Source organism: Helicoverpa zea, chromosome 12 (assembly GCF_022581195.2).
Source record: "Helicoverpa zea isolate HzStark_Cry1AcR chromosome 12, ilHelZeax1.1, whole genome shotgun sequence".
In the NCBI taxonomy this organism is placed as follows: domain Eukaryota; kingdom Metazoa; phylum Arthropoda; class Insecta; order Lepidoptera; family Noctuidae; genus Helicoverpa; species Helicoverpa zea.
Window position 1 is genome coordinate 11349439 of NC_061463.1, and position 14008 is coordinate 11363446.

The following is a 14008-nucleotide window of genomic DNA, read 5'->3' on the forward strand; positions in this document are numbered from 1 at the left end:
ACGCCAGCTTACTCTCGCAACACATACTTTTCACTATAGACAAAGGGCCTTTTTTTTCCGACGTCAAAAATCATCAAATGACCCCTCCCGCTGTGGGTTGGCAGCGGTGAGGGAGTGTCAGACTCTTACTGACTAAAAACCGTCGTGTTCCGTCATAGGCCTTTTATGTACCAGGGCCGCGGTATCTCTTTCGAACAACCCGCAGCCCCGGCAGGCCTTGGCCCTGCTGGGCCTCGCTGGGGTTGTTGACATCTCTTTGAGGAGCGCGTGGAACAACGCGCGCCGTCGACACGGGTCTGTCGTCTAAGCAGACAGAGGGACGATGAGCCACCCAAACTCACCGCCCACAGACCCACGCCTACGGTGGCCGGGAGTCATCACGCGACACCCGGCGCCCATGGTGTCTACCTGGTCCAGCGCGGCGGCCGGGATGAGAGGTGCGTACGCTCTGGCGTTCCGCCTCCTCCTTCTCGAGCATGACCGCTTCGCAGAAGGAGGCGACGGCATCCCATTCCCTCTCGCCGCCGCCCAAAGCCTCGACGAGGACCCGGCGGTGCCCCTCCCATGCGGGGCACACCTGGACTGTGTGGTCCACCGTGTCCTCGGGGCTGTCCGCACAATGGTGACACCCGGCCGCCTCCTCACGACCGATTCGGTGCAGGTACCTCCCGAAACAACCGTGTCCGGTGAGGACCTGCGTCATGCGGTACGTGAGGGCGCCATGACTCCTCCCGAGCCACTCCTCAAAGAGGGGACTTACCGCCACGATGGTGGCGTGCCCTGCACTGGGTTGCGACAGTCGCTCCCTCCAGGCCACCATGAGATCGCGCCGGAGCTCTGCCCGCTGCGCGACAACTTGCCGCGGCAACGGGGTTTCCCCCCGGCGCTGAGCCTCCTCGCGCCAGTCGTACAGGCGCAAGAAGACTCTCGCCTCCAGATCCCACGGTGGCAGTCCGGCTAGTAGGCCAGCTGCTTCGCGGGAGATCGTGCGGTACCCCCGGATTAGCCTGATGGCTATCACCCTTTGGGGCACGTTCAGGTAGTGTACGGGCCGCTTCCGTACCGAACGTGCCCATACCGGGGCCCCGTAAAGGGCCATGGACCGTAAGACTCCCGCATAGAGTTTACGGCAGGGGGCGTTTGGGCCTCCCAGGTTGGGCAGGAGCCGCCTGAATGCAGCACCTGCCTTCTCCAGTTTGGGGCCCAAACGTCGGAAATGCTCGACGAAGTTCCACCGGCTGTCGAGGACGAGTCCCAGGTATTTCATCGCCCTCTCGACGCCGATGGGAACCCCCCCCCCCCACCGTGACTTGGGAGCCTGAAGGTGGCGCGTTCCGAAGTCCATGAAAGCACATGGCCTCGGATTTGTGCAAAGCCACCTCCAGGCCCAGCAGCTGGATCCTCTCGATTACTGTCGCAACCCCGCGCGTCATTATGTCGGCCGCCTCCTGGTGCGACCTCCCCTGTGCCAGAACCAGCGTGTCGTCAGCGTAGCAGACCACGCTGACGCCGCTAGGGAGGTCGGCGCGCAGCACCCAGTCGTAGACGATGTTCCACAAGAGCGGCCCCAGAACCGACTCCTGCGGAACACCGCACGACATCTCTCGCCGGTTCTAGACAAAGGGCCTCGCATAGACCTGCCGCACGTAGCCTCGCAATGGCTAGGGCCGCCGCTGCCTAGCTTTGAGCTGTGGCAGATGTACCTTAGGCGTCCACTACTGTGGGTATACCTAAAACCCTAATACTTTTGACGTGACTACTCCTATGCCCTCCCTTATGTACCCACCATATACATATGTATTCATACGCGTCCTGTTTACTTTCCCTATACTTATGTATGGTTCTCCTGTAATATAGAGCCCCATGAACTCTCCCTTTGAACACATAATAGCTTTTTCCCTTCTGTTTCTGTACGTAAACATAAAACTATCATTCACCGTACTCAATAAATCAGTCGAAACTCGATGATCATATATCATAGGTACATTAGTTTCCGAACGAAAATCAACGAGAAGACAACACTTTTTGTCTATGACAGAATCAGCTGTCATCTGATCTGTCATTGCAATGATAATTTTAATCAATGTGCGGCTACAAGAATTGTAAAATAAATAGTAATTGATGAAATAAGCTTGATATTAGTTGTTAAACCATGGCTTTATCGTTTTTACGTAGTAGTGTAATAGCCCGCAACGTTAAAAGACAACTTTATCAGAATAAACGCAACGCTGGATACGTTGTTCTGTGAGTAACATTGATTTTTATTTCACTTTTATCTGTATTACACAGTTAGTCTTGAGCGTTATGAATGAAAATTAATTTCAAATATAGAATCTATACATTACATTTTAGTAGGATTTAATTAAAAGGTCGCATTTCACAATACGCAGTCCGATTTCGAAATTAGATTGTAGGTCCGCCTCGAAGCTTTCCTGGTCTCAAGTCCCGCTTTATTTACGTAACATTTAAAAGTAAAATATAGTGTATTTACAAATAAAGTTCTATTATGTTAAAATGTTTTCTTATCAGATTATAACCTAGAAGACATTTATAATTTTATAGGTCAAAACACTCCAATGTTTAATTAAAGTAACCATTTTCCTAGTAATGTGTCAAGTAAAACGACAATTCGAACAAAAGACTAGAATCCACCCCTAAGATGACCTATTGACCCTAGATTGTTAATAATGATGATGAAAATTGAGTTTACTCATAAAATGTCTGTTTTCAGTATTCCAGAGATAGGAGAAGATGCAGAAAATACTTTACTGTCCGACAATGGACTACCAGAGTTTAATGACATCTCAATCGAAAAATGCATAGCCACAATCAGCAAACAGAGTTTAGAGTATGAAAATGGAGTCCGACAGATTGAACATGCTTCAGAAAATTGCAAAAATGCATTTGTTGAAGTATTTAAGCCATTGGAGAAGTTAGATTCACAGTTGGAACTGACATGGGGAATGGCAAAGACTTTGTACCTCGGAAACAGTTCACTCATGCCTACAAAATCATATATACACATACATGAGAGAGCCCACAAGGCTCGCTCCACAAAATTCAACAGCATACCCATCTTCCAAGCTGCAGTCACAGAAAAGAACAGACTTAAAAAACTAACGGATGAAGAACAGAGGCTACTTGATAAGTACATTCTAGAAGGCAAACTTAATGGTCTAGATGTAAAAGGCATCAAAAGAGACAGATTAAACAATGTCCTATCAGGATTACAGAAAGAAAGGCAGATGTTCAGAGACAAAGTGAATATAGCTAATAAGGTCTTCACAAGCACTATAAAGGATGACAGGGTTATGAGAGAATTCCCAGATACTCTAGTCTACTCTATGGCAATGGGTGCTGACCCTCAAAAAGGCCCATGGAAGGTTACTTTGCAACCCCATATTTATGAGCCATTCATGCAGTACTGCCCTGATAGAGACCTGAGATGGAATGCTTGGCAGGCTCATGTACAAAGATGTTCCAACTACGTAAACAAAGAACTTGAAACTGGCACGAATCTGGAAAATATAAGGAGTTTACGCAGAGAGCAGGCCACCATACTCGGTTATGAAACTTATGCAGACATGAGCATGGAAACCAAAATGGCTGGTTCTGTTGAAAATGTGAACAATGTGCTAGACAGCTTGCTGGAGAGTGCCAGGTCAATGCAGGATGTGGAACTTGAGTTGCTGCAGAGATATGCACAGGAAAGAGGCTTTGATGTCAAACTAGAACAGTGGGACATACCTTATTGGCAAAGGAAACAGAAATGGTCCCTGTATGGTTTTGATGAAGACAAAATTAGGGAGTACTTCCCACTACCCAGAGTGATTACTAGTCTTTTCAATTTGTGCAGCCAATTATTTAACATCCAAATTGTTGAGCGAACGGGCATCCATACTTGGCATAAGGATGTTAAGTTCTATGATGTTTATGATGAGTCTAGTGATGCCCCTATTGCCAACTTTTATTTGGACCCATATGCACGCCAGGACCTTAAAATACGCATTTACGATGATGCAGGATGGCATATTGCAATCAGAAACAAATGCACATCCACTGAGACAACCCCATTATCAGCATTAATATTTAATTTCCAAACTCCAAGTGAAGACAAACCATCTTTACTGACCTTCAATGAGGTTGGTATTCTGTTCCAAAGATTTGGTCATTGTCTACGTCATTTGCTGACAAAGGCTAATTACTCTGAAGTGGCTGGACTTTCTAATGTCGAGTGGGATGCTGCCGAGGTTTGTGGCCAAGTGATGACTCACTGGCTTTATGACCCCAACACTATTAGATCAGTGAGTGGCCATTGTGAAACAGGAGAGCCTTTACCAGATGACATTGTGAAGAACTTGCAAAACATCAGAGGGCACATGTCAGGATACAACTTGTGCAAAGAACTTTATCTGTCCAAACTTGACTTGGAACTGCACACGAAAAAGGCTTTCTGGAGAGACATTGTTAGAGAATTGTGGCCTAAATACCATGCATTACCTTTTGACAAGTATGACTCTCATCCTCTTTCGTTTACTAAGATCATCTCTGAGGAATGGGGCAGTGCGTACTACTGTCGTTTGTGGTCGAGAATGATCGCCGCTGACATCTACAGTGCATTTGAGGAAGCCAGGCAAGGTGACCAGGATGTCCTGGATGTGGGCAAGAGGTATAGAGACACATTCTTGGCTGTTGGAGGTAGTTGTCACCCCAGTGAGGTGTTCAGGAGGTTCCGCGGAAGGGACCCCTCCCCACACGCACTACTTAAGAATCTTGGTCTACCCAAAAAAGCTATTGAAGAGTAAAACATTCAGTTAATGTATTATAATTTTATTCCTAATATTATAATGTTTCTGGTGTATTTTTCTAGTTTTAATCATGCTTACCATGCCTAATTGAAAATACTAAATAACACTAGAAAATAATTCCGAATCTAAAACATAAATAAAAGCAATCACATAATATATCAGGCCACACATAACGTGCATATTATTCACGTGCGCATTCTCCATTCAGGCCTGATGCTAAAGGTCAAAAAAATACGAAGACGAAATGCAAAAATACGAGGCGATAAAGACCAGTTACATTCTTAAAGACCAGACATACATCTCAATTCTAAATCATGCCTCCCGTTACGAATTCTAGCACCTTCCTTATACCTTATTATGCTCATATAACTAAGTAATTAATCGGAATCAGGATTCTGCTCCCAAGCGCGTTCCATGTCATGTATATCTTTCTTGATGGTCTCATCGTCCGGGAGAAGTTTTCCCGCGGCTTTCATTTCGTCTATAGCCTTGTTGAGATAGCCCAGTCGGGCGAGAGCGGCTGCGCGGCGGGCGATGCATTTTGCTCGGCTCCTGCGGTTGCTTTCGCACGGTGGCTTCATCAGGTCTAAGGCTGTTGAGCAGTCGTTTAGCTGGAATTAAAAAAAAAACTGAATTCAGATTTTATAGAAGGATCCTACTTTTCCTAACTACTTATATGTAGCTCCAGTCTGCAATGTGATCGTCTTGAAAGAACTACCTACTTCTAGACCTTGAATAAAAGAGCATCTCGTCGCTAGACAAGTCTATATCTTATAAAAAATGTGGATGTTAGGGCTGTGATGTGGATCGAATCGGTCGTGAGGAGGCGCCGGGTGTCACCACTGTACGGACAGCCCCGAGGACACGGTAGACCACACAGTCCAGGAGTGCCCTGCGTGGGAAGGGCACCGCCCGGGTACTAGTCGAGGCTTTTAGGCGGCGGCGACCTCTCGCGTCCGGCCCTGGTTCAGGCCATGGTCCGGGGCGAGAGGGAATGGGATGCCGTCACCTCCTTCAAGGGAAGCAGTCATGCTCGAGAAGGAGGCGGCGGAACGTCAGAGATTCGCACCTCTCATCCCGGCCGCCGCGCTGGAGCAGGTAGACACCACGGGTGCCGGGTGTCGCGAGACGACTCCCGGCCACCGTAGGCCTGTGTGTAGGGTCTGTGGGCGGTGAGTTCGGGTGGCTCATCATCGCTTGTTCTAAAGAGTTACCGCGGCCCTGGTTCCGTCGTAAGCCTTTTATGGCTTACGACGGAACACGACGGTTTTTAGTAAGAGTCTGACACTCCCTCACCGCTGCTTACCCACAGCGGGAGGGGTCATTTGATGATTTTTGACGTCGTTAAAAAAAAAAGGGCTACCTAGGTCCCGCAGATCGAGACTGAATCGACATAATTTAAAATGAAGTTTATTTATGAATACAACTTACACATTTATTAAAATTGCCAAGAGCGAAATGTGTAGCGGATCTGTTAGCGTAAAGGCTAGGCAGTTTGTCAGACAGCGATATGCCGTGCGTGTAAGCGCTGATGGCTCCGAGGAAGTTACCGTTTTTGAAGAACTCGTCTCCTTTTATTTTGCACCATTGTGGGTCTTGCTCCTCGGGTCGGAGGTCCTCCGAGACAAATCCTGGAAAAACAAGATTTTTTATTCGTAATTTTGCTAAGCAATCTTGAGTACAACAATCTAGGTAGCACAACCACAACCATCAATTTATAGTTATGGTCAGCGTCAAAATTTGCTGAATGAATCAATATTTCCACTGTGTTCACTAACAATGAAAAAGGAACTAACATAGAGCTTAAGTAATTTGTTACTAACATGAATAAGCATTCTGTCCGAAATAAATGGTTTATACATATTAATAAGGCAAACGCCAAAATTTACTCAACATCCTAGACTTCTAAAATAAATACATAGATGAACTCTGGTAAGTTTTCAATGAAAATGAAAATATTTATTTGCCGAGATATGGTGCAACGACACGGTGTAGCAGTTTTGAAAATTTAGATTTGTTCTGCTGCTTTTGAAGCTGCCTGTACCTGTCGCTCGTCTGGCCAATGTGATATTCTTCAGCCAAGCGGCTTCCTCGTCCGCTGTAGATTCCCTACTGGGCGTCGGAAAAGTCCGGGGAGTGTGTTTGACCTCTAAACTCATAGTCTGTCTCAACTTTGGCAGTACCCTCTTAGCAGTCTCTTGTTTTTTCTTCTCTACATACTCAGATTTTACTGGAGTCTTAGCTGGCTTTCGTGTAGTTGGTGTAGGCTTATTAACTGGTGCTGAGCTTAGGGTAACTTCTTTCTTTTCTTCTACCACTTCCTTTTTATTTTCTTCATCATCTGTTTCGTCTTCAGATGGAGGAAGTTCAGTTATTTGTACACCATTCGTTTCTTTAGGTGGTGGTGCGCAGATTCTATTGCTATTTTCAACATGATCAACTCTCCAGTCTTCTAACTCATCCATAGCTTTCTTCCTTTCAGCATCGCGTCTGGAATCCATCAGGTTATGTTGCTGACTGTCTATTTCCATCGCTTGCTGAACTGTGAACCTGTCTAGCTGGCTCTTTTTTATCTTCCTATCTTCAGACTCCTGTTGAGCTTGTGCCTGACATTTTTCAATCATTTCTTGTCTTATTTTCATTTTGTTAGCCTTTGTTAGCTCTTTTTCCAGGCACTCCCATTCAATTTCTTCAGTTTTAACTAAATCTAAGATTATCAAATCTTCTTTGACCAAGCATTTGCTTTTCTTTATGTCTACATCGTGAAGTAGAAATACTTCGAACAAAAATGGACTGAAATTCGCCTTAATGTATTTGTCAGTAGGAAATAGATCAACTTTCTCATGACTAACAGGGTTTAATGGTACCCTTATGTGTATTTTGCTATTTGTTTGAGACCAAGTGTAATCTTTCACTATTATAGGCATCTTTTCTACGCGTACCAGTTTTAATAATGTACTCTGTGTCTGTGTAGGTACAAGAAACCAATAAACAAATTACGTTGCCATAACAATGGACTTGAATTTGGCGCTCACAGCGTTCCGTTTAACGCAATAAACGCTTTCCTTAAATGTTTAATATTTATTTATTTACATAGCAGCTTCGAAACTGTTTATATGCACTTCGCCGTCCTTCGTTTTGCCCTCGTTTCTCATATAAATAAAAGTATTTTATTTCATATTTTCCTTATCCAACAATAAAACCGGGTGTGCCCCTAATATGACTCAAACAACGCAGACTTTCAGTCTAGATCACTGTTCAATTATTAAGTGTTCTCAGAATTGATATGCGATAAAATAAATATTGTATTATTCGGTGTCTGTGTATCAGTCAGTGACACGGTTCGTTACGAGCTGGTCCCGATTTGGACTACCAAAATGACTTCAATAGTACAAACCGGTGAGTAAATTTTAAAATTAATTTATTCGCTGTACCTACTTATCTAACTTTAACTAAGCTATTTAATACTTTTGTTAATAAACTTTAGGTAAATAGCACTATCTATACTTACATACAATACCGAAATTCTGCTTATGATAAAAGGGGAAGCATATAGAATAGATAACTACTTACTGTGCATTATGATGTTCTGCAAGAGTTGCTCCGGCACTTCGACAGGCTAGTCCAAAGTTCATGCTCATCCTTACTCCTTTATTTCAGTGTTAGGAAACGTGGTCCCATCAGTGTTGGGCCGCACTCTAACTCACGAGCACTTGGCTATAAACCTCGAACAGTTTTACATGACGCCGCCCTCTGCCCTCGCTCCAAAATTCGACAGCCATCCTAATTTTCATATAGAAACTCTTGGATTTGTGAGGCAGCACCCATACAGTCTGAAGTATAATTTGGTAATGGATGATAAGGAAGCGAATGCAGCTGTTTTACATGATGTTGTTGAATATGGAACTGCTGGTGGAGGTGAGTTTTATGACGAGGTATGTAGGCAATTTTACTGACGCGTAGTTTATTACCATGGATGGAACTTCACCCAATAGCGAGTGTACAGTCACATAAAAAGATGCTGTCGGAAATTGAAAGAGCGATATTATATTAATCAACTTCCAAGTAAAGAAGAGCTTCTCAAATGGTGTGACTTTCCTCAGGTACCATTGTGGAGAACACGACAGAAGGCATTAGACGCAACTTGAAGTTTTACAAAGAAGTATCGCTTAGAAGCAAGGTGCACATCGTGGCTGGTACTGGTCACTACATTGCCGCCACGCAGAGCTCCGATACACTGGACAAGACATCGAGACGGTGGCGTTGTGTTGCACGCGCCTCTCTTACTGGAGCTTGCTGTGGCCGCTGGGTGGCGGCCACAGAGTGTGGCGGGGCCCGCATTTGAACATCTGACGGGCCAATGTCGGAGGTGCGGAAGAATGCTTTGGCGATACCCGTGCCCTCGACAATAGGTAATTGAAGGCAACACTAGGTAGGTTTTTAGCCGGTAAGAGTCCAGTACACCCCCTTCACTGACCCCAGGTAGAGGGAAGTCCGTGAGGATTTTCCCCCTGTCAAAAAAAATATATTAAGAGTATGTTCGTCGAAGGCTCGAACAAATTCTAAGCAAAGTGAGAGGAAGACATTTTTATAATAGGTAATATTATGGGAACAGACACTAGATAACTACATCTCTAATATCTTTTGCAGACGAAATTCTGAGGCCACGGCTACGCACATATTATCCACAACGTATTGCCCAAGATGGACACCAAAGGATTTTCGCGCCAACAGATAGACACGATTACCATAGACAACCCCGCAAGATGGCTTGCTATGGACAATAAATCATAACCTTTTTTATGAAGTTGGTTAGAGATTGTAATTCAGCACATTATGGTAACAAATGTTGTAAAATGTGATTGTCCGTCAGTTTCACAAACGTCCATTAAAGTTAAAGCTTCATTAAATCTATGGCTGTCACTTTATATCTTATTGACAAAGAGAGTCTTCAATAGATTTAATGAAGCTTTAACTTTACTGGACGTTTGTGCAACTGACGAACGTCTTAAAAAACATAAAATTTTTGAGCAATCATTTGGAAACAGATTTTATTTTAATTTAATCTTTTGATAGGTTTTTGTACACAGTAATTTTTGACGGGAATTTGTGCAAGCGCAAGTAGTATTTTCTTCGTATAATAACTTCGGACAAGCAAATTTAATCTACGAATTTGGTAAAAATTTGAATATCATGGCGAGCGGATGGAATGGAATCATTTTTTATGTTAATATTCGAAAAACGATTCAGATGGATCCGTCTTAAATTTGGATAGGTACCTGGTACCTACTATAATTTTCCTTGCATCTAGATAACAATTGTAGCTGGATATTGATGTGGCACGGCAAACAATATTGAATAACTATCGAAAAATTAAACAATCTGTTACAATATGGTGAATTACAGAAAATGCACAACTCCATCTGTGAATATATAATTAATATATATGTTATTATGTATAGATATAGATTTATTTGAGACCACGTATAATCTTTTATTATTACAGGCATCTTGCCTTCACAATAACACTTTCTGCTGTTATAATTACAATAAACTAATAAACAAATTACGTCGCCATTGTAATATAATTAAATTTGGCGCTCACAGCGTTCCGTTCAACGCATAATACGTTTTCTGTAAACGTTTATTATTTGTTTTTCTACATGGCATCTTTGAAACTGTTTATAGGTACTTCGCCCTCCTTCGTAAATTTGACCTCGTTTCTCACATTAATAAACGTGTTCGAGGAGCACACTGCGCCAATTTTGTGTTTGTTTATTGTTGTTTACGTATTTTATTTCATATTTTCTTTATCCAACAAAAAAACTAGATGTACCGGAATATCACAAAAACAACGTAGTCTTTCAGTCTATCATTGTTTAATTATTTAAAGTGTTCTTAGCATTGATAAGCGATAAAGTAAATATTGTATTATTACCGTGCAGTAGTTCGGTGTCTGTGTATCAGTAAGTCACACGCTTCGTACTATCAAAATGACTTCAAAAGTACAAACCGGTGAGTGTTTTTTTATTTTTATTTATCTGCTGGTACTGAGTAGATATCTATTTTTAAATCTGTTATTTAGTTTATTTATCAACACATATAACTATGCAAAGTATACAAACATATTATACTAAAATTGTGCTTATGATAAAAGAGGTAAGCAGAATAGATACTACTACTATTACTTTCCATTAGATGTTCCGAAAAAGTTACTCCCGCGCCTCGGCTGTGATTCTGCCCACCGAGGCTAGTCCAAAGTTCATGTTCATCCTCACTCCATGTTGTTCCAGTGTTAGGAGACGTGAGCCCATCAGTGTTGGGCCGCACTCTAACTCACGAGCATCTGGCTATGAACTTCGAACATTTCTACAAGACTCCACCCTCCGCCCTAGCGCCTAAATTCGACAGCCACCCGAATTTTCATATAGAAACTCTTGGTTTCGTGAGGCAGTACCCATACAGTTTGAGGTATAACTTGGAACTAGATGATAAGGAAGCGAATGCAGCTGTTTTACATGATGTTGTTGAATATGGAACTGCCGGTGGAGGTGAGTTTTATGAAAATCTTTAATATTTTTTAGAACAAAACTTCGCTTGGTTTTTACTTATTTCTAGATACTGAGTATAGAATACACACAGAACTCTCTTGGTCTACCCACGATTCTCACTTACACGTTACACGAACAAACAATCGAAAGACCGTTTTAATTTACCTAATAACCGAGATCCAAAGAAAGGTTCTCAAATGATGCGACTTTCCTCAGGTACCATTGTGGAGAACACGACAGAGGGCATTAGACGCAACTTGAAGTTTTACAAAGAAGTATCGCTTAGAAGCAAGGTGCACATCGTGGCTGGTACTGGCCACTACATTGCCGACACTCAGACCTCCGATACACTGGACAAGACCACGGAAGATATTTACAATCATATGCTGGAAGAGCTCACGGTTGGGTGTCGTGATGAGCCTTCTATTCGGGCTGGTTTCATGGGAGAGATCGCCAGCGTTTGGCCGCTAAGAGGTTCGTTATATGCAAAGTAGGTATCAAGTTATACATGGGAGATTTTCGCGAAGCTCTTAAAATAATCTTCAATCTTTCATTTATCATTTAACTTTTTGCGTACTTATACATACGCCTATTTCTGGCGTAACTATACCTAACCCTCTTTTGAAATTGACACTGTGTTAAGCTTTTCTATGCAGCTTTTCTCGTAGTCTATCTACCTCTACGTATAACCTGAATTCTGAACTTTCAGTCATTGTCTAAGATTCATTATAAGTTTACTATGATTGGATTCCAGATTTCGAACGTAACGCGATAAAGGCAGCAGGGGAGTTACAACCTCAGATCGGTTGTGGAGTCAGTTTCCACCCCCACAGGGTCAAGGAGGCTCCCTTCGAGATCATACGCCTGTACCTGGAGGCCGGGGGCTCCGCTGACAAAGTCGTCATGTCGCATCTGGACCGTAAGTAAAAATAACCCGGTTGCCATCATGTTATGATTTTTTTCTGCGAATCATTTTGTGGCACTTTTAACATTTTCAACGGACTTATAATAGCTTGCCATAATATGCAAAAGGGAGAAGCTATTTCCAATAAGTTATAATATGTATAGGTCTATTACCTAAATGCCTAAATGGAATCATTTTTCAAACTCCTCTTTTCCTATCCGCAGATATTTTTTATGAAACCCACAATGCGTGGGGCCCGAAACTCTGGCCGTTTTTTTAATCGAGAAATCCAAATGAGCTTTTACATTGTTCCTTAAACAGATATAAATTAAATTACAGGCACTCTTCTAGAAGACGATGTTCTCCTGGATTTCGCAGAACTCGGCACATATTGTCAGTTTGACCTATTTGGTGTTGAAGTCTCGTACTACCAGCTAAATGTGGACACGGACATGTTGAGTGACGCTCAAAGGATACAGAAGATTGCACTACTAGTCAAGGAGGGCAAAGAAGATAGGATACTCATGTCCCATGATATTCATACGAAACATCGATTGGTAAGTCTAATAACTTCATTTAAAGAACTTTCAACTTTAAAGGGACCTATTGGGGCTGCAGGACTCTTCATAAAGACCTCCGCTGAATCTAAAACACAAATTACTTAATCATAATAGTTACTCCTAAGATTATGTTCCCCTAACAGCGCACAAAGTGGGAGGAAGACATTTTTGGGACTAATTCTTTTCGCGTTTCGGCGGAGTTCAGTAGTTTGATATACAAATGAAAACATGAATCCAAACTATGTCATATCAAAATATACCCGTAATGGGAACAGATGCCAGATTTATTATATCGTTAAAATCAAATCATTTGCAGACAAAGTTCGGAGGCCACGGCTACGCACACATTATCCACAACATATTACCCAAGATGGAGGCCAAAGGATTTTCGCGCCAACAGATAGACACGATCACCATAGACAACCCCGCAAGATGGCTGGCTATGGAAAACAAATAATAGCCTTATTTTTATGAAGTCACACAGACACATTAGGGTTAAGTAAAAATATTGGAAATACATAAGTGATATTGTCTTGAAAAGCATCTAATTTTTGAGCAAGCATTCGGTAAGAAATTTTACTTTATTTTTACCATTTGATAGGTTTTTATATACCTAAAGTACTCTTTATTAGAATTTTAAGTGTTATTTGTGACCAATTGTTGTATCAAAGGTATTCTATTTTATAGTAATAATAAAACAGTTATAATTAAAAATACGTTATTTTATTTACAAATACATAACTTCTGTTACAGAACAATATTTTTACTTATATAATTTTATGAGCATACATAATATTATGAAAGTCGTGTTTTCATGCGTATCTATTCGTATTTCATTGTAAAATGGGTAAAATGGGTATATTACCCATTACCTTAACCTCGCCATATTTTGAAGACTAAAATATATATTTTTTTGTCTAAAAATAAATAAAGTTGACGTGCATGAATATATTGTACAATAATGTATCTATGTAACGGTAAATAAAATCTCAGGAACGGCTCAAGCGGTTACAAAGTTCAATCCTAAAATCTGTAGGCTTCTAAAATAGTTCTTGAAAATCTTTACAAGAGTCATGTTGATGCTTTCGAATACTTTTATAAGTAGTATTGTAAATAACATAATCCTTTATCCGATTATAATATCTATAGGATAATGAAATTTTGATACAAATCTGCTTAGCAACA

At 42.0% G+C, this 14008-nt stretch overlaps 4 protein-coding genes across 4 annotated transcripts; 3 read left to right on the forward strand and 1 right to left on the reverse strand.

Annotated features, from left to right (window-relative positions):
• The first annotated feature begins 1703 nt into the window (after window positions 1-1703).
• LOC124634827 (probable cytosolic oligopeptidase A) lies at window positions 1704-4861 on the forward strand. The gene is made up of 2 exons (XM_047170475.1): window positions 1704-2244; window positions 2732-4861. Exons 1-2 carry the CDS (start codon window positions 2153-2155, stop codon window positions 4803-4805), a joined length of 2166 nt encoding a protein of 721 aa, XP_047026431.1. The 5' UTR covers window positions 1704-2152; the 3' UTR covers window positions 4806-4861.
• LOC124634831 (dynein axonemal assembly factor 4-like) lies at window positions 4693-7735 on the reverse strand. The gene is made up of 3 exons (XM_047170480.1): window positions 6853-7735; window positions 6240-6439; window positions 4693-5419 (listed from the first exon to the last, which is right to left on the reverse strand). Exons 1-3 carry the CDS (start codon window positions 7733-7735, stop codon window positions 5186-5188), a joined length of 1317 nt encoding a protein of 438 aa, XP_047026436.1. The 3' UTR covers window positions 4693-5185.
• Window positions 7601-10269, forward strand: LOC124634830 (phosphotriesterase-related protein-like). The gene is made up of 4 exons (XM_047170479.1): window positions 7601-8207; window positions 8469-8726; window positions 8912-9220; window positions 9459-10269. Exons 1-3 carry the CDS (start codon window positions 8186-8188, stop codon window positions 9151-9153), a joined length of 522 nt encoding a protein of 173 aa, XP_047026435.1. The 5' UTR covers window positions 7601-8185; the 3' UTR covers window positions 9154-9220; window positions 9459-10269.
• A 126-nt stretch (window positions 10270-10395) lies between these two features.
• On the forward strand, window positions 10396-13537 carry LOC124634829 (phosphotriesterase-related protein-like). The gene is made up of 6 exons (XM_047170478.1): window positions 10396-10823; window positions 11102-11359; window positions 11576-11833; window positions 12114-12278; window positions 12603-12820; window positions 13140-13537. The coding sequence occupies exons 1-6, from the start codon at window positions 10802-10804 to the stop codon at window positions 13278-13280; spliced, it is 1062 nt and encodes a 353-aa protein (XP_047026434.1). The 5' UTR covers window positions 10396-10801; the 3' UTR covers window positions 13281-13537.
• Window positions 13538-14008: the final 471 nt, after the last annotated feature.